This window comes from Xyrauchen texanus, chromosome 33, assembly GCF_025860055.1.
Source record: "Xyrauchen texanus isolate HMW12.3.18 chromosome 33, RBS_HiC_50CHRs, whole genome shotgun sequence".
Lineage (NCBI taxonomy): Eukaryota > Metazoa > Chordata > Actinopteri > Cypriniformes > Catostomidae > Xyrauchen > Xyrauchen texanus.
The window spans coordinates 25,143,623-25,163,569 of record NC_068308.1 but is presented as its reverse complement, the minus strand read 5'-3'; the positions used below and the strand labels follow the sequence as shown (position 1 = coordinate 25,163,569).

At 38.1% G+C, this 19,947-nt stretch overlaps 1 protein-coding gene across 1 annotated transcript; it reads right to left on the bottom strand.

Moving 5' to 3' along the window:
• Nucleotides 1–4,151: 4,151 nt before the first annotated feature.
• LOC127627067 (homeobox protein MOX-1-like) lies at nucleotides 4,152–10,846 on the bottom strand. Its single transcript, XM_052103289.1, has 3 exons — nucleotides 10,020–10,846; nucleotides 5,904–6,076; nucleotides 4,152–4,853 (listed from the first exon to the last, which is right to left on the bottom strand). The coding sequence occupies exons 1-3, from the start codon at nucleotides 10,495–10,497 to the stop codon at nucleotides 4,731–4,733; spliced, it is 774 nt and encodes a 257-aa protein (XP_051959249.1). The 5' UTR covers nucleotides 10,498–10,846; the 3' UTR covers nucleotides 4,152–4,730.
• Between the last annotated feature and the right edge of the window lie 9,101 nt (nucleotides 10,847–19,947).

Here is a 19,947-nt window from a genome sequence, read left to right as displayed (position 1 = left end):
GTAAAGCTTCAGGGGTGAACCCGCACTGACTGCAACGTGGAGATGGATGGTGTGTTCGTAGGCTTGTGTGCATAGTGGAAGTGTAGCGTAGATCCTTGAGGAATCCTCTGTAGAAAAGTATGTACATAGGCTTGTGTGCATAGTGGTTGTGTGCGGATTAGATCCACTACAGTGAGGTATCGCTGAGGGAAACTAAGGAGAAACGTCAAGAGAGCTAAGGCAACAGGCTGGAAGTTAACCACAATCCCGGCGCACACAGCACAGACTGGCAACTGATACAAAGAACACGATACAGGATATACTAGGGCAGAGGACTCAAACAAAAATCGAGCGACAAACACAAAACAGAGTGATGTAGATATAGCCAGGGAACTAATGGCGATCAGGTGCCGTTCGCTCGCAGCAAGGTGGAATGATCAGCGTTACCATGGAAACAATTAAGGATCCCATGGCAACGCTGATTATGTGAGCCAGCGACACCTGAATCAACAGAGAGAGCATGTAACCACAAACTGGAAAAACCAGCAGACTCACAGAGACAATGACTGTTGCCTCTGTAAAAAATAACACCATGCAGATGGACCACCGCACTTAAGCAAAGCCTGCAAGTCACGCTTTAATTCTGCAGCCACCTCTCAGACCTGACCTGCACACCTCTGGTTATCCATCACATCCTCACCCACCCCACAAAACTCTGAATGAGCATGCCAAACAGGGTCAGAAAAGAACCAGGGCACTGAATTCCTCAGTTTTGAAATTGATATATTTGACAATACTTTATTCTAGGCATTAGAGTTATGCATTTTATATATTATTTATTGTAGTTATAGGCATCATAGTGACTTATTACATTAATTGATTAAATTTATTTTTTAATTGAAAATATATATATATTATTTAAATGGATGACACAGTGACACGTTACAATAAAGGTAAAAAAATGCACCTAAAATTAATTCCATGGGGCAGAACTATAAAAATTATACATTCTAACACCATTGCCAAACATCTACAGTCTCCATTCTCTATTTATGTCTTTACTGTAATGTTGCTTTTGAATCTAACTTAAATATGAAATAATCAAAATATAGTTAAATGTAAGAAATAGCTTGGTAAAGAGCAACAATTTTTTAATTATTTAAATGTTCTGTTTTGTGACTATTTTGTATATGCATCAATATAAAAAATATTGTTCAATTCAATCATATTATATTTTTTTGTTGAGAAATGCTGAATACCTGGGTGAAGTCGATGCATATCAAAACAAATGTGTTTTTGGTGCGCCTTTGTTTTGCTGTCTACAGAAAGGTCATTTTCACAAAGCTTACAATCATGAGCTATTTCAAGAATGTCTCTGTGTTAAATCTGCATTCATCATCATAATGATGGAAAACCTTTTGAGCCATAGAATGATGAAACTGCCCCATTTTGTCCTCTGTCTATAATGGTTTGCTGCCAGTCTGAACTCTGAGTGCTCGCCCTGTTTAGTAGGCCAGACTTTTCTACCATCTGTCTCTCTGTCTCTCATTTCCTCTCTCCATTTTAGAATCCTAGTCTAAATGAAGTCACCGGGCAAATGAGTGTGAGTACTCAAGATCACATTACCTAACATGCTATTTTTTTTTATGAAAATTAAACAAATCAGTAGGGTTCTGTTTAAGTAGTGTGTATGAGCATGAGTGTGTGTGTGTCTTTAAGGATAAATCCCCTACTGTGTTTATTTTAGTAAATGTCACAGGTGTAAATGGACCACTGCAGTGCACTTTTATTAGGGGCTCTAATATCATAATTAGATTTATATGCATGGTTTATTTTCATAGTCATTACTAAAAAAGCAATAATTGTGAACATAATGGTGGAAAGCAAGGTACGTAATGAAGGACTGGCTCAGAGAGATTGTAGCTGTACAGGGTCAGCTGCACTGTGAGACTTAACCCCCTTTTTGGATGTATATGGAACTATTCCTGCACTGGTCCACCTCACAGGCCACTCACCTCTTTCAAGTCTTTATATGGCTGGCCGGCTGGCCAGAGTATAGGCCCACCATTGTGAGTCCCTGGACCCTGGATGCTTTACCACTGTTTTCTTTGGGAAGCAGGAAATTGGATGACTGGCTACCTGCAACAACAGCATCCTGTACTTGAGAAGTCATCTCTCCTCTCCAACCCACCTATTATGCCCCTCTGTCCACAGCACTATGCCAGCGGTCACTCTCCAGATTTCTGGTGTGATGGGCCCCTGCGTGGGCCTGTCTGAGTTCTGGTCAGGTTCAAATAGATTTTTGTCCACATCCAGATGCTTCCGTTAAAACTTTAGGGCCAAGTGCGTAGTTGAACCCAACGTTGAACTTTCAACAGTTCAGCACTATGAGGTTCAGAGGTAAAAGGGCACTCTGGAAGATTATCATTATGCTTAATGACAGTTATGAATCCACAACCCCTCATGAATCATAAATATATTCCAAATGCAGTCATATAAGTCACATGTAATCAAAACATTTGTTTTAACTCACCCTGAATTGATTGTATTGTGTTGTAGACTGAGTTCCTATTTTTTAACAGCAATATGATAAAAGGCTATTTACACTACTCTGCCCACCATTGAGGAGACCAAGCTCAGGACAGCCATGACACATTTCTTTGGGATCAACTGCTGGTCAAATGCAGTTGAGCATATTTAAATGTTTCGCTATAGGGCAGAGACGTTAAATGGTTAAAGGGTTAGCCGTTTAGTGAGTTAAAGTAATAGTTCACCAAAAAACTCATCATTTACTCACCCTCATACCATACGAGATCTGTATGACTGTCTTTCTTCAGCGAAACACAAAGATTTTTGGAAGAATATTTCAGCTCTGTAGGTCCATAAAATGCAAGTGAATGGGTGCCACATTTTGAAGCTCCAAAAAGCACATATAGCTATCAGAAAAATGATCCATATGACTCCAGTGGATTAATTAATGTCTTCTGAAGCAAAACTCTAGGTGTAAGAAATAGGTACATTTTAAAAAAGTTTTTTACTAAAAATCACGAGGGTCGAGGTCACGTAGCCTCTTGCGTGACGTAAGCGCGTTGGCAAGTTCACGTGGGAACTGACATGTGAAATACAAAAAATAAGGAAGTGCAGTGTTGTTTACAACAGAGTAGCATAGATATTTATACATAGATGATTGTATAAATATATACATCAGCTGGTTTCATTCAGCTGGTTTGGATTCGTCAACTGTGGCACCATCTTGGAACGGTCAACAAGGAGAGCTGTTTGAATGTATTTTATTTTTTTTGTGGAAACAGTATAATTGTACATAGGAACCATTGATCATAAGGGATCTACATATTAATATTTATGCAGTGGAGGCTTACACGCTTATGTCACGTGAGAGGCAGTTTGAACTCAACATGCAAAAAAAAAAATATTTGTTTGTGTTCTGCTGAAGAAAGAAAGTCATACACATTTGATCCGGATAAAATTAACCATGGTTTTACTGTAGTAATATTGTAGTAACCATGTATTTTGGTAGAAACCATAGTATTGAAGCAGTTGACCATGATGTTGTAATGTGTTAATATAAAAAGCATGTTTAATTTTGTGGTTAATATGATTTTACTACAAAATACCATGGTGGTATATAGTTACTGTAGAAAAACCATGATTCATTTTTGTAAAGGAAGGTAAGGGTTAGTTCTAGGAGCAGGGGTTGGTGTCTCTGGGACTCTAAATAAACACAATATAAATGCTGCAGTGATGCCCCTATACTCTAACAGGGGTGTAATAGTATCTGCCACTAATTGCACTTAGTGCAAAGAAGACTCTTTTTGTTGCTTTTTACACTAAGTGCAAATAGACTCTGCCTTAAATTAGTTTTAAATGACATTCAGAAACAACATTACCATTGCCATACCTGTAACAGTTTGTGCCAAGCAACATAACAACTTGTCACAACTTTTTACAATGGAAAAAGAAAAAGCTCAACCAGTCAGAATTTAGAGTCGGAACTATCGGTTTTATAAAATAATTTTTATAATTGTTCATTTTGTTCATGATGTTTAATGTATTACATCCAATATAGTGTAGCTATAAGTGTTTGTTTATGTTCCTCCATTCAAAATTTAAGAACCCCCCCCCACCAAAAAAATAACAGTTCTTCTGTTTTAAAATATTTATTAATTATTGTTTTCTTATTTTTATATGCAACATATGTTTGATCAATTTCATGTAAAAAGAAAGGTACAAAAAAAGATGCATCACTCAAAGGAAAAAGGTATATTCTAATAGAAACTTGATAGCACAGTTTAGGGTAAAAAAAAGATGTGATATCGAGGCTTTGGTGGTTTGACGTGATCCTGAGTCTGCCTGTGAAGCTTCACAGGTGGTTCTGATCAGTGTGAACCCATTCCAACAACAGACCTACATCATGCCGTCATGGCTGGAGGTCAAAGCTATTAAACCAGGGCTTGAACAGTTAATATAAATTGTTTTTACACGTGAATAATTGGGGTTTTAGAGGTCTCTGATTTCACTCAATCTGTTCATGAATGAAACTGGATGGTGCTTCCAAACCATTCAAGTTCTGTTGATAATTAGTCATCTGAGCCAGGGGAGCAAGAGGAAGCATGAAAACTTTTGTCCATGAAGCAGTGTAACGGGATATGTAGAGAAACTAGTGAAAAATTGGACATCATGCGTATAGCTTGGGTGAGCCTGGGTGACTGTAAATATGAATAAACCTCTAGTTAATCTGAGCTTGGAGAAGCAGCAGAGTCCATCTCATCTGCTTCCAGGTCACGAGGAGATGCAGGCTGTCCTCCTTTTACTCTCTTCCACTTCATTCGTCTGTTTTGAAACCACACTTTCACCTGTGAATAACAGTTATAATCAATATTCACATGACTTCTCAATGCACAGCAGTTTACCCACACAAAATCTATATACTATATTTTTTAAATGTAAAGTGGAAGTTGGTAACGTGATGCATATACTTTGAGATCGACTCTAATATTAGGCTACTAATATTTTGCCTTCAACAAAACTTACATATGACATGCACTGAAAAACAATTCCCTGTGGGACTTTCCTGAAGATGCCCAATGGCTATTATATTCTGTATTCTGTATATATTTTATTATTGCTATTTTTTTCTCTCTCTCTCTGAAATACACTATTCCTTTTTAAAATTGGGGGAGTCTGTCATTGTTGTATACTCTTTATTATTGTGGTGTATAATTGTAAAACTGCAAAAAATAAATAAAAGATAATAATGATAATCAATACAATAAAACTGCCTGGAAGTGATTTTGAGAATAAATTGTGCACTCTCACATGAATGATTGAAAAATCTTTTGCAGCCAGCAAATCAAAAGATTTTGGACATTATTTCTGACAGTTAAAACTCTGAGGACCACAAGTCTGTGACCCTTGTGCATCCCTCTCTGCACTCCCCATGGAAACACAGGGACATGGACCATCTGTTCCCACACTATTTTTACATGCTATTTCTCGACTGAATCTGTCTGCCACTCATAATGAAAGCAAAGGGTGGCAGGCAGCCAAGATATGTAGGATGCATCGGAAAATGTGAAGAAAGAGTTGCAAAGGGATTCAGGAAAAGCCCAGAGTTGAGCTGGGATCTGGCATGTGCTTGGGCCTCAGGCCTGGGAAAACCATCAAGGACCAAGCTAGTTGTGGTCTGTGTTTAACAAAAAAAAAAAAAAAGTTTAGTCCGAAATTGCTGAAGGAAAAATAAGAAAGTGATGAGAAGATGGCTCTACCTTTCGGCAAATTTTTCACGCAATCGGTCAATCATATTTCAGACAGACTTAATTCATACTTGATGAATGAGTATCTCCCTTTACAAAGACCTGCTATTTCAAGACAATAATGCCATCATATAAATATATCCATTGTACCTGTCTCTCAGTGAGGTCAAGGTTAACAGCAATCTCGTAGCGCCGCAGGCGGGTCAAGTAGTTGTGATGGGTGAACTCAGCCTCCAGCTCCCGGAGTTGTTCCTTGGTAAAGGCTGTTCGTTCCTTTCTAGCTTTGCAGTTTGAGTCAGGCTTGAAGTCTGAATCCTGAATCTCTGGAGGACACAAAAGGAAAGAGGCTCAGTGTTAGTTTTGTGATCTGTGGCACTGAAAACCCAAGGAAGTTATATCATGTAAATAAATCTAGATAACACCAAAAAGGTTCTATGCATTACATATAATATTAGTAAATGCATTAGGTATCATGAACTAAAAAAGAACAATGTTTTTACAGCATTTATTAATGTTGGTTGTACATTGTTAGTTTATAATGCATTTACTAATGTAAATGTGTGCAACTTTCAACCTTAAACATATATTAGGGTGTAGAAATGAAAAGTGACTTAAATTTAAAAGATCATTTAAATCTTTTTAAAAAAAGATTAATACATTTTTTAAAACGATTGTTCATTTTCAATTCATGTTAACTTTTGCATTATTGTAAAGTGTTAACAAAATCATATTTAATTCAATTATTTTGCATAAAAGAATAAACTCTTTGCAACAGGGATTTTCATGTCCCCCAGGAGCTGCATATGTTTTCATGCATGTTAGGTTTAAAACTCTCTCTGCATTATAACATTGGTTACAAGCAGTTTTGTGGGCCACATATTTGCACAGGGCTCAGGGCAGATCAGAGTTTGAGCCCCAGTTAAAGCATTCTGGAAGTCTGGGGGTTGTTGTGGGCACAAGAAACTGACCACAGAGGACTCAAGTTAGCAAGGAATGCACCGGAACATTGTGAAATCCGCTAACAGAAGAACAAAGGATTGCATGGGTCTAGCTGTAGTGTGTGTGTGTGTGTGTGTGTGTGTGTGTGTGTAGGGTCCTCTGATCTCTATGTTCACTGACACTGTAATTCAAAATGATCTGACAATCCATATCACAACAGGAAAATGTAGTTGTTGAAGAGAAGAAAATTCAAAAGGCATAAAAGTACCTTCTATTGGTTTCTAAATGTGCAATACTATTAAAGGATTATTCAACCAAAAATTACAATTCTGTCATTTACTCACACACTTACTCATCTTTTTTCCCCCCCATGCATTGCAAGTGAATGTTGACTTAGGCTAACATTCTGCCTAACACCTCCTTTTTCATTTCATGGAAGAAAGTCATACAGGTTTGGAACAAAATGAGGGTGAGTAAACGATGACAGGTTTTTCATTTTTTGGGGGGGTGAAATATACCTTTATGAGTCAAGATGTTTGAAATAATGTCTGTAAATTGTGTCAGCTTAATTAGTTGTTCCAACCTTGTGAACTCAATTAACATTTGTGCCATACAGTAGAACTGGCAACACCAAATGAACCCTGATGCAATTTCTCGAAAATTACTTCGATTTGTCAATGTACAAATTTGTGCTTCATCTTTGCAAGATCCTGGCCAGACTGTGAAATGGACTGGAGTCACACCACCAGATGTGAGTGGGAAAGTGAGGCAGTTTGCTAGTAACAGAGCAAAATGCTTTCTCGCACATGGCAACCTTTGGCCTCTGTTCTTTTAAGAAGGCAGATTATTATCATCATTAAAGTACCGTTCATTTAAATGCACTGCCGAGGGTACTAAAGGAAAAGGTGGTGGCAGGTTGGGGAGAAATACCTGGCACTCTGTGTGTGTGCCTCCCAAAAACAGACTCCAATAAAATTCCCCAGCAAAAGCCCATAAACTTTTAGGGAGCAACTTGTCCCCTCAGTGGGGTGTCTGTTTGGCATTTGCCATTTTATGTAGAAAGCACTTAAGTAATTTGTCCAACTCATGAAGTTATAATGAGTTGATGGTTAAGCTTCATTTTATATCCGTTATTTGTTACTTAAAAGGGAACATGTTGTAAACTTGTTTGTAAACATCCAGCACATACAGATTCTTAAATCTTTAAAAGACTGCTGACCAAAAATATATAAATAGAACTAGAAAATAGTGGTCATTTGAGTGACACTTAAGCCGAAAATACTTCCATGCTTACTATTTAATTGAATGAAACTAACTGTTTTACAAAGACAATTTCTACATTTTCCTTTTATCGCCACAATTATCATTGGAATTGAAATAAATAAATACAAGTGGGTGTACTCATTTCATATTATCTAGTTCTTTGTCTTATCTACATATCCCAACACAATAACAGTTCTCTAAACTGAAGTGAACTTCAGACTTTGTGATGTAATTAAAAGAATAACGATGAGCAGATTCTCCATGATGTAGAATTTATTTTGGGAGCGAATATCACATCTGTTTACAATTTTATGCAATCATTGAGTGCCTGCTTGTCATTTTAGGTACAAACCTAGTGAAAACTTAATCACTACCAGATTTGATTATCACATCCTCGCCAAAACCTTCACACCTTGTATCACTCTACCTTTAACAACACATTTCATGAAAAACAAAATTGTGCGCTCAAATCATATTAATGTACACTTAAAACTCAGTCTTAGCAATGAATATTTTCATGATACAATTTTTCTCCAGTCAAATGTTCTGCAGAGATCCTGTTACTGCTAACTATAGGAAAATGTCAATGGATAAGAATGTAGAAGTGGGATAGCAGGCAAGTTATATTACAGACGTGGTCTGGCTTGTTTCGACCGCAAGTGATGGAAGGATACATTAAGGTAACTCAGAGAGAGGGAAAGGGTATATTTATTCCCCACATTAGACTATGAGGCCTGGATGCATTGTTGTAGGGCCTGATGATAGATTTGAGATACTAATTTTTAAACACCACTCACGATTGTCTCAGAATGAAACTTGTCTGGCTGTTTTTGTCAATGTTATATAAAGCATCTCGAGCACTATTAAGAAAATGTAAATATCTTCAGGAAATTTCCCCTGATCCCAGAAAAGCAAAGCTGTCTCAGCTTCCTCAGTAAGTCTCAGAGATTAAATTAATGCCTGCACCAGATGTGCCACAAACACTGGGGTTCACTTTTCCTCCTCTCAGAATAGTGTGAAATTGGAAGTATTCAGAGCACTCATTACTAGAGTTATTATGTTGATTTAATCATTTCTGGGCATCATTAACAATAACTGTAATATCTAAAACAAAGCCAAATTCTGTTAGAGACTTTAGAATGGGTGGAAATGAACTTCACTTCACTATGAATTATATAATATGAACTATATATATGTATTTTCTTTTTGACAATAGATGAGCATAAAACCTTATAGTAAGATTCATATAACTCTACAGCAGTATGCACTGTAAAGTTTACTTCAACAATGAAAAGGTTTAAATATATCCATTATTTCCCTTTTTAAAGCCTGTGATACTGGATACAGAAGATGCAGATTTCAGTTTCTGCGCATCTATCCTTTAGACATATAGCTTCACTTTCCTACTCCATTCATGACATCCATTATTTGTATTTACTTCAATTTTAAATTATATAAATCTTTTAGATCCATCATCAGAATTAAAATGGATGTTTTGAAAAATCAGGTCTGGTTTGAGAAAGTGTGTCAGATGTTTCTGAGTTTTAAATCTGTCAATCAAATGATTTGAAAACAATAGCAAAGGTTACAATGCTGAACTTCACCAAAAAGTTTCAAACAATTGAAGGAAACAACTTCAGAATAATATGCATGGAATAATGTGTTAAGGGGTAATCCACCATGTACATGTTTGCTATGTCTAATTTTAAATATAATATATTTTACATCAGTAAGTAGTTTGTTCTGTCCTGAAAAGAACTAGAATGAACGTTGAAAAGAATGTTGCTAATTAAAGTCATAATTAAATGTCACATAATCATGATCTTAGTGATTATGCATGTGCTTAATGAGCTATATACTCATTTAAATGATTCAATAAGAAATGTACTGTCATCACAATGCATTAAAAACTCCTAACATTTTTGTTGTTTTCAAGTTAAAGGTTTTAATCCATTTTATTTTTCAAATAATCAAAGTCAATCAAATCATTAGTCAGAGTGAATCACTACATCCCTCACCTCATATGTCATCCACTCGACCCTAAACTACCGTAAAATGACTCACCTGTGATTTCTCTTTTCCGCTTGGAACTTTTTTTCTCTGTTTTGACCGCTGCCACACTTTGAGGGGAATACTCTTCCTCTAGACATGAAGTGACTGCTCCAGGCAGCCTGTCTCCCCCCGCACTGTCCATTTCAGCCACTACACCGGCTTCCACTGCTTCTGCTGCTGCCTGGCACGGCTCCTGACCTCCACCTCGTGGTTCACAGGGAGGGAACTGCCACGCTGACCTTTGGTACCCTCCGTGCGTCTCTGGGTACAGTCTCTCCTCGCGTGGGTATGCGTGTGGTGCCGGCACCAGGCAAGAGCTGGAGAAGTCTGTGTAGGCCAGGAAATTGTGCTTCTGGTGCAGGGAAAAAGGGGCCTGCTGGTATGTCTGCAGCCCTGCTCCAGAACCTCCAGAGTGAGGGGTCCTAACACAGCCCCAGAGTGCACTGCCTGTGTGAGGGGTCCGCATGCAACTGCTTGCTGGTTGATCCATGCCGAAGAGCACACAGCTGGGGTCTTACACACACACACTCAGTATGAAGCCAAGTTGTCCTCAGAGATGCAGCTGTTTGGGTCTGGTGCAAGTCAATGTGAGAAATATCCACTTCAGCATGTGGTCTTACTTGCACATCAACACCTCAAAGTCCAACTTTTGCAGATTGCAGTCAGGTTTACCTCAATACGGAAGTATCAAAAACCTTTCAGCGGTGGCCTTTCTACACTGACACTCTCTCTCTCTGAAAGCGTATCTTGTGATCAGCTCTGTTGTAACACATCAGCTCACACTCAATCTCTTATTTGGCTTTAAGGCCACTACATCCACTCTCAGCTCTACTAGCGGTTTTCACAGTTCTGAGACATTCCTGACAAGTGATCCCTCCTCCTTTTTAAATGCCTAGGTGGGAAAGAGTAGCAAGTTTATGGAGTGTAACGTGAGCTTGAAGAGGAGGAGTTCTGTGGTCCACATGTTGGTACCCCCCAACCCAGCCCTGCCTCATATACTATTAATCATGTGGGATTTTATATGCACATCTAACGGGACTTCCAGGTGCTGGCTTTTAAAGGAACACTGTCTGTAAAATATAAAATGAACACTCACACAGGATAGTCGAGCTGATCCTTTTTTTCAAAACCCCCATTTTATCTCTTCCACTTTTTGTTTTTCCAATGCAGTTTACCTTTACAAACACACTTTTGGTGGTAAGTTAAAGGGATATTTTCCTAAAAAAAAAAAAAGGCATTTCTATCATTATTTACTTAACCTACATGTCATCCCAGTTATGTATGACTTTTTTCTTCTGTTGAACACTAATTATTTTTTGAATAATATCTCAGCTCAGTAGTTCCATTCAATGCAAGTAAATGGTGACCAGAACTCCAAAAGTTCCAAAGCTCTAAAAAGGAGATAATGTCAACATAAAAGTAATCCATCCAAAAATCAATGTCTTCTGAAGTGAACCAGTTGTGTTTTAGGTGAGAAATGACCAAAATGTAACTCCTTTTTAACCGTATATTGTCATTGCAGTCTCTAGTCACGATCATGATTTCAAGCTCGATTACACTTCCTTTACTGCACTCTAGCACTCTGCACGTGTCAAGCACTAGGAAGTAAAATTAAGTTTGAAATCATGATTGTGCCAAGAGACTGCAATGACAAGATTCAGTGAAAAAGGAGTTATATTTTGATCTGTTCGCACCCAAAACAAACTGTACCGTTTCAGAAAATATTGATTAAACCCCTGGAGTCTTATGGATTACTTACTGTAGCTTTTGGAGTTTTGGTCACATTCACTTGCATTGAATGAACCTACAAAGTTGAGATGGGCTTCTAATAAACTTTGTTTGTATTCAGCAGAAGAAAGAAAGTGTTCTTTCATTTTTGGGTGAACTATCCCTTTAGGTCATTCCAAATTTTCTTTCTTTGAATACCAAAGGAAAAGTTTAGCAGATTGAGTTTAGCAAAAAAGCACCATAAAGCATCATAGTTTGTGCGATTTGTGCACTATATTCTGAGTCTTCTGAAGACATTAGATACCTTTGTGTGTGATTTAAGACATTATTCACTATAAATCTTGCCTTGAAATCTTGACAGCTGTGGTCACCATTCACTTTTATTTTATGAACAGCTTTGACATTCTGCTATAAATAACTCCTTTTGCATTCCACTGAAGAAAGTAAGTTAAATGAATGACATGGAATGACATGTGGGTGAGTAAATGACGGTATTTTCATTTTTGGTATAAGTATTACATGAACCCCTGAATATGCACCCTGCTCTAACCCGTTTCTACACTGATGTTTCGTAATCTGTGTTTTGGACGGGTGTAGTTTCACAGTGCTGGTGAAAATCCTGACTTAATTTAAAGTACAACAAACACACCAACATGCTGTCACTAATTTTAACACTAAATTAATCTGTGTCTGAAGACTACATTTTTAAATTGTCTCAGTAATGAAGAAAATGAAAAATGTATCATTTTAAATATGCTAAATAAAAATATGAACAAAGTGATCAGCTAATGGATTTATAATATGTTTGCAAACCAATGTGATTCAAGAATTATGTTTAAATCGAAGGATCAGCATGGACATTTAAAACATTTTTTTCAAACAGTGGTGTTCGCGGTATAAGTACTGGTTCAGCAGTTGCCATCCATTTTACATATTGTTTGTAATCATGCATCCATTTGTATGCTCCAAATGTGAGGTCATTTCGCCTGTACTCTAGCCATGTGTTTGTTCTGGCAAGTAATGTAGCCATTGGACAGGTTTCATTTGACATTTGAATGTGGTTGAGGCTGGAATCTTTCAATCTCTCTCTATCTGCGGGCTGTATTACAAGTGATGGAAAGCATACGAGTTTAGTTGCATTTATAAGAACTGTTGTGTGTGGTTATTTTTATTGTTGTTTTGCCTTGCCCTCTGTGTGATCCTTACCTTTTGTGAACAGAACAGCCTTCGCCTCGATTACAGCAGCGTAATGTTTGAGAGTCTGAGGTAAGACTGAAATCCTTTCCCTTTACCCAGCACATAGCTGAACCATGAAGCATCCACCACTTTACTGGCAATATGGGTCCAATACCATGACCACAGGGAGGCTGGGGTAAGACAAGGGTTGCCACCCGTCAATTGGATCACACCGTATTTAAACATAAAATGATGCGTCCAATATCGAATCAATATACGGGAGGCAATTTGTCCCTTGTTTAAACTGGTCAGATGGTGTCACGATTAAATTGTTCCAGATCGCTAATTTAACATTGACATAAGTTGGAAAAATTGCCTACGGTGGGTAAGGGGCCGTCAGTAAACTCCACACATCCTGCTAAAACGTGCTATACTGTGGAGGTTGTGGTAACGGCCTAAAAAAATCAACAAATGGGATAAAACTGTGGATTTTTTTCTATATAAATGTTCAATAGGATCAAAATGTATGAATAAAATCACTGAGTCATAAAGACAAGTACAGGTGAAGGAAAATATAACCAAATAAAATAAATAAAAATGGTTAAAAAAATTAGATACATTTTACAAGTTTTTTTTTTTACATATAAAAGATGTATTTTGGTGTTCATACCCCATTTAAGTGTAAGTGTTTAAGAAGTTTCACTACTTCAAAAGTGGCAACCCTAGGTAAGACAGCATTTGTGTTTAGTTGGGCCATCTGTGTAAGAGTTGTAAGAGTAATTGCTCCATGCTTAAACCTGTTGCCTTCAGTCGGCCAGGGCAGATTGGGGGCAAAGAGGGTGTTTTTGTGTTTTCATTTGATCCATTGTAATGACAACAGAGAGAATAAAAAGGATGAATGAGGAGTACTAATGGGGACAATCTCATGCCAGGCTTGGGTCAGAGTGCTTTTGGAGCAAAGAAGGGTTTTAGACACTGCTGTTGTCCACTTCATTTAGCGCTTCCACCAAATAGCAAAACACACTCTTACACACATAAAACACATACCTGTGGTGCTGGACTTTTGTTTAAAATTTTGTTTGGATGAGTATGCAGTTTTCCAATGATTGGCTATAAAGTTTGAAATGCATTCTCTTTGAAAATAAAGACCTTTTAAAGACCTTTGGTTCTGGTACTAATAAAAGATTAACATTTATGTATGTTTATTTCAAAAGTTGAATTAATGTTTATGTATGTTTCATTTTCAATTGTTTTTGGTAGTAGTTTTCAAGGGCTTCAAATTATTGTTTCCACTGTGTAGCTTTTCAAATTGTTAAGCCAAGAATTATGAGATGATCTAGTCTTAAAAGCAGTGATTTCATTTTTATGATATATGCTTGATAGATTCAGTTAAGTTCATTACACTTCTGCTGAAATTTCAGCAGGCCTAGTCATTTCAGTAGACCTGTTGTAGATTTTAGGAAAAACTAAATCATGCTGCCCTCTAGAGGTTTATAAAGAGTGGTGGTACAGAAGATCAAAATGTCTCTGCCCATTTATTCCATGTTCAAATGCTCATTTTAGGCTAAATTTAAATATCTCTAAAATCTTTAGAGAAATATGTACACCCCTGCAACTCACAGAACAGTGAAACAGCTAGATCTCATCCTTACATGTAATTGTATCTCCAATAATCCCCTTGTTACCCCTCTACATATCTTTGACCATTTCTTCATCTAGTTTTCTGTTACTTTCCCTTCTTCTTTACCTCTTACTCCATCTATGGTCCCTTTCCCCCACAACCTTCTCACCCACTTGCTTCTCTTCCATTGTCTCTGCATCCCTTCCCTCCACTAACCATTACTCCTCACTTGATTTGAATGAAGCAACAAATGCTCTTTGCTCAACATTAACTTTCCTTGTATGTCCTCTAACCTCCAGACCAACACGTGTTACTGGCTGTCAGAGACACTTCATGATCACTGAACCAAGCTAAGGGCACCTGGGAGAAAGTGGCACAAGACCCTGCTGACCTGTGTATCAATCACTTCTCTTCTCTTTTTCAGCTGTTTCTGCTGCTAAAATTGATTATTACCAGAACAAGATCAGTAACACGTCTGGTACCCGTAAACTATTTCCAATATTTCTTATCTCTTCTCTATCCTCCTTCACCACATCCTCCTACTACTCTGACTGCTGATGATTTTGCCACATTTTTTACTGACAAGGTAGTGAGCATCAGCAGCCAGTTTTCTACACTAACACCTACAGCTCTTTTCCAACATCCCATCCTGTGTTTTCCTCTTTCTCTCCTCACTGATGCCTCCAAAGTGCTTCTTTCTAACCATCCCACCACCTGTCCACTTGACCCTATCCCTTCCCATCTTATGCAAGCTGCCTCTCCATCGATCTTACCCACACTCACACACATTATCAACACATCTCTCACAACTTGAAACTTTCCAAATACATTCAAGGAGGCTTGAGTAACCCCACTGCTTAAAAAAAAACATCACAGAACCCCCACTATAGTTGACAACTACATACCGGTCTCTCTCCTACCCTTCCTGTCTAAAACTTTTGAGAGGGTCATATTCAACCAGTTGTCTTTTCTCTCACAGAACAAACTACACAACAGACATCAATCTGGCTTCAAAAAAGGAAACTCAACAGAGACTGCCCTCTTGTCAATAGCTGAAACCCTGCGACTGTTGAGAGCTAACTCCAAATCATCGTTCCTAATCCTCCTTTACGTTTCTGCTACCTTCGACACAGTGAACCACAAGGTCCTCCTGTTCACCATCTCTGACCTGGGCATCACAGGAACTGTGCTTGGATGTTTGAGTCATATGTCACTGGCAGATCGTTCAAGTTCTCCTGGAGAGGAGAGGTGTCCAAGACACACCAGCTAACCACTGGAGTTCCTCAAGGATCAGTGCTTGGACCCCTCCTCTTCTGATATACACAACATCACTCAGACCAGTCATTGAGGCACATGGCTTTTCCTACCACTGCTATGCAGATTATACGCAGCTCTACCTGTTGTTCCAGCCTGATGATCTCAGCTCGTATCTCTGCCTGCCTCTCTGACATTTCGGCCTGGATAAAGGAATGACACCTTCAGCTCAACCTTGCCAATACAGAACTTCTTGTGATCCCAGTCAACCCATCTGTTTACCACAACCTCACTATTCATCTTGGAACAAATACACTAACACCAACCAGAACAGCCCGGAACCTAGGAGTGGTGGTATGATCAGCTTAATTTCACTGCACACATCTCATCAACTACACGGTCTTGCAGTTTTGTGCTTTACAACATCAATAACATCAGACCTTTCCTGACTGTATATGCTATATAGCTCCTGTTCCAAACTCTGGTCATTTCAAGATTGGACTACTGCAATTCTCTGATGGCTGGCCTTCCAGCTAACTCAAATAAGCCACTGCAGATGGTCCAGAATGCAGCAGAATGTCTGGTTTTCAATCAGCCAAAAAGGGCTAATTTCTTCACACTCTTGATTTCACTCCACTGGCTACCTGCAGACGCCCGCATCAAATTCAAGGCTTTGACTCTGACTTTCATGAAAGCCAATGGAACTGCACCCTCTTACTTTAATTCACTTCTTCAGGTCTATGCTCCAACTCACTCTCTGCGAAAGAGCTACGTCTGGTAGTCCCATCATAAAGAGGCTCAAAGTCTATTTCACGATCGTTCACTTTCTCTGCTCCTCTGTGGTGGAATGAACTTCCACCCTCCTCATGGTCTGCTGTTACCTTCTCAACATTCAAGAACCTACTGAAAACATATTTATTCTGTGAGCACTTGACCAACCCACACTAATTGCACTTACTACTGCACTTAACCTGCACTTAATGTACAAAAAAAATATCTTTCTCTTTCTTTGGTGCAAGCATCTTTACTACTCCAGCCACTGTGAGAACTTGGCAGTCCTATAGTGCAGATGTTGTTCAACTTTATTTGACAAATTGCTTGCTATGTGTCTTATTTGTAAGTCACTTTGGATAAAAGTATCTGCTAAATGACTAAATGTAAATATGTTTTTCTTTCTTTCCACAGTGAATAATTTAATGCCTGACAATAATAAAGTAAACAGAAAAGTGTAAATTGTTTATAGGCTAGGATACTATTTATAGAAAATGTATATTGATAACTCATGAATGCTAATGATGGTCAGTCATAACAACAGGGGGACCAGCATCTGTTTGGGTTTGAAATGTTCCAACCTATCACATTCCACCCAATAACAAATAGAGGCAGATATTATAGGAACCCCTATTAAAATACTAACATAAAGTATATGGGCATAACTGCAGTGTGTTTACAGACACACTACACCAAAACCTGGTCGCCCTGCATGAAAAGGCACATTTGCACCAGCATTATGCCCCATGCCATTGCAGCAGTGCTTACTGTATGATGTAGTTTGCTGTAAAGTTTCCACTAGACAATTGGGGCACAAGTAGCCACGTTGTGGTGTGTTGCAGGTTCTATTTACACATGCAATGCAAATAGTCACTCCAAACAGGAAAAGGCTACTATTTCATAGAATGACTTTTGAAAGGCAGAAAGAGAAATCTCCATCTCTCATGGTGCTTCAAACTATTGTTTTCTGTAAGCATCACTTCAGGTTTACTGTTCTCATGAGTGTCTCTGGGAGTTTGCTGGGAAGAGATGAGACTTCAGCATCACATGTTTATGATATACTTCCTGTGGATTCTGCCCTGTCCCAAACATCCAAGGGGAGGACTTCCTGCTGTGGAGCTTGGAGCTTTGAAAATTAGGTCAAAACTGCTCTCCAGAGAGTTCTCAGCATCAGGCCTCCACACACTCAACAAGCCAAAGGGGAACAGCCTTGGAAAACATCTCCTATAACACCTGACATGCTCCAAAATGAGATGCACACTCAGGCACATACACAAACATGTGAACAAACAACTTAAACTTAGCTCTCTTGTCTATTTCTTGTCTCTGTTGTACTGTACAAAACTACTCCGCCTCAGTCGAACATGTTTTCTGTCCACTTATGCCCATTTACCGCCACATGAAAAAAAAAAAAAAGATCCTTGACTGACTTGTATTCTAAATTTTGTACTAAAACGTTTGAAATAATGTTGATTAACAAGCAGCAATTTTTATTTTTTTTCCTTAAAGGGATATTTCACCCAAAAATGGAAATTCTCTCATCATTTACTCTCCCTCATGGCATCACAGTGAGAAATAGATCAATAATTAAGTCCTTTTGTTATTATAAATTCTCCTCCCTGCCCAGTTGGTGGTGATGTGCACAAAGAATGGGAATTGCTCAAAACAAAAGAAGAAGAATTTGAAAGTGTAAGTTGAGATAGCAAAAAAAGACTTAAATACTGATCTGTTTATCACTCACACCTATAACATTGCTGATGAAGTTATGAATTTAACCACTGGAATCATATGAATTGCTTTTATGCTGCCTTTCAGAGGTGGGTAGTACACATTTAACGTTACATTTACTTGAGTAACATTTTGGGGAAAATTTTACTTTTAGAGTAGATTTAAAAGTGGGTACTTTTTACTCTCACTCAAGTAAATGTCAAATTTTATTTTTTTACATTTACTTTTTTACAATGTGTGGTGTTACTGTCATTACATTACTGGGTTTAATTTGAATGAATGTGTAATTTATTGAGAGATTATTGAATGGGACTTTAAGGAGAGCAGAAGTTCACAGCTGCGCGTTCCACACAGTAAAAAAAAAGAATAGTTCCGTCGTGCAGTGCCTTCATTTAACACCAAGACAAGCTGATATTTCAAGATTTAAGTCACAGCTCCAACTTCAGGCAGCACGCTGAGGTAAATTTTGGCTCTAATTCTAACGCGGGCTTTTCTGTGTAATGAGATGGTCATTTTCAGGGTGATTCTGTAACTGGGCTCTTATGACATCAGTTTTTAAGCATACATTTTTAAATCAGTGCAGCAATATATCAGTGTGCTTTGTCCCACATGTCATAAGCAGTATTTATGCATTTACTCGGCACCCTCACGGGGATACTGGAAACTATCGCAGCTACTTCAGGCAGATTAACTGTATAAATCCATGTAAACATCCAAGTTAAGAGTAAATTACTGACATTCACATGATCGACAACTGGAGCACGTGCACAGCGAGGTGTGTGGGGTGCTCGCTTGTGAGATGTGCAGGCATGAGGCGATCGTGGCGACGAGAGTGGCTGTTTCTGCTATAGTTCACTCACTATTTCCTATATAGTGAATGGCAGTTAGTGCACTATATCTCAGCAGTAAGTGAACTAAATGAGTGAATTCGGACGAGAGTGTCGGAGCTCTGGGGCTGGTGCAGAATTTTTTTTTTTTTTTTTTGCAGAAATGAAATTTTTAAATACTTGGGCCTTATTTGTTATTCTTATTAAAGAATATATTACTACAATAAACCTTCATTCTGTTTGTCATTTTTAATATATACTGTGTGTTAATATAAAGAGTAAAAACATTTGATCAAATAAAGAGTACATTTTAAAAAGTATCTGTATGTTTTGTCTCTCTATATGATGTTATGTTATTTTAATCCAGTAATGATTTGTCAAAAAGTTATTTACTACATTCAGAATAAAAAAAAACATTGCAGGAGTGAAGGAAGCATTAAACTCCCAGCTCGTACGTCTTCCCCATGGTGGATTGTGGGAAATTAATCGTCATTGAGTGTACTTGAAATGTACACTTGAAATTAGATTGCATTGTGTGTAAGAATGAGTGAACAAAAGTAGGGAACGAGTGGCTCACTCAGAATTCAGACACTCCTACAAAATAGCAAAAACTCGAAATATATCACTATATATTGGATAGGGGTGGTTTCAGACACAGCAAGGTTTCCACGATCAGGGTTGGTGCCCTACATAAGCTGCATTCTCTGCATTTAGAGAGCGGCAGTACTGCTGTACAGAACTAACGATCTAAATCACAGGACTTTAAAAGCTATGAAATAGCAAAAGAAGGCATTATATTTCAGCATTATATATATAATGTCCTTGTGGGACATTT

What these genes read in the sequence shown, in the direction of transcription:
- LOC127627067 (XM_052103289.1), bottom strand. Translation starts at nt 10,497, where the DNA reads ATGGATCAACCAGCAAGCAGTTGCATGCGGACCCCTCACACAGGCAGT. An exon ending in GCGGAAAAGAGAAATCACAG is followed by an intron (nt 6,077 to 10,019) that starts GTGAGTCATTTT and finishes TGTGTCCTCCAG; the next exon opens with AGATTCAGGATTCAGACTTC. An exon ending in TTGACCTCACTGAGAGACAG is followed by an intron (nt 4,854 to 5,903) that starts GTACAATGGATA and finishes TGTTATTCACAG; the next exon opens with GTGAAAGTGTGGTTTCAAAA.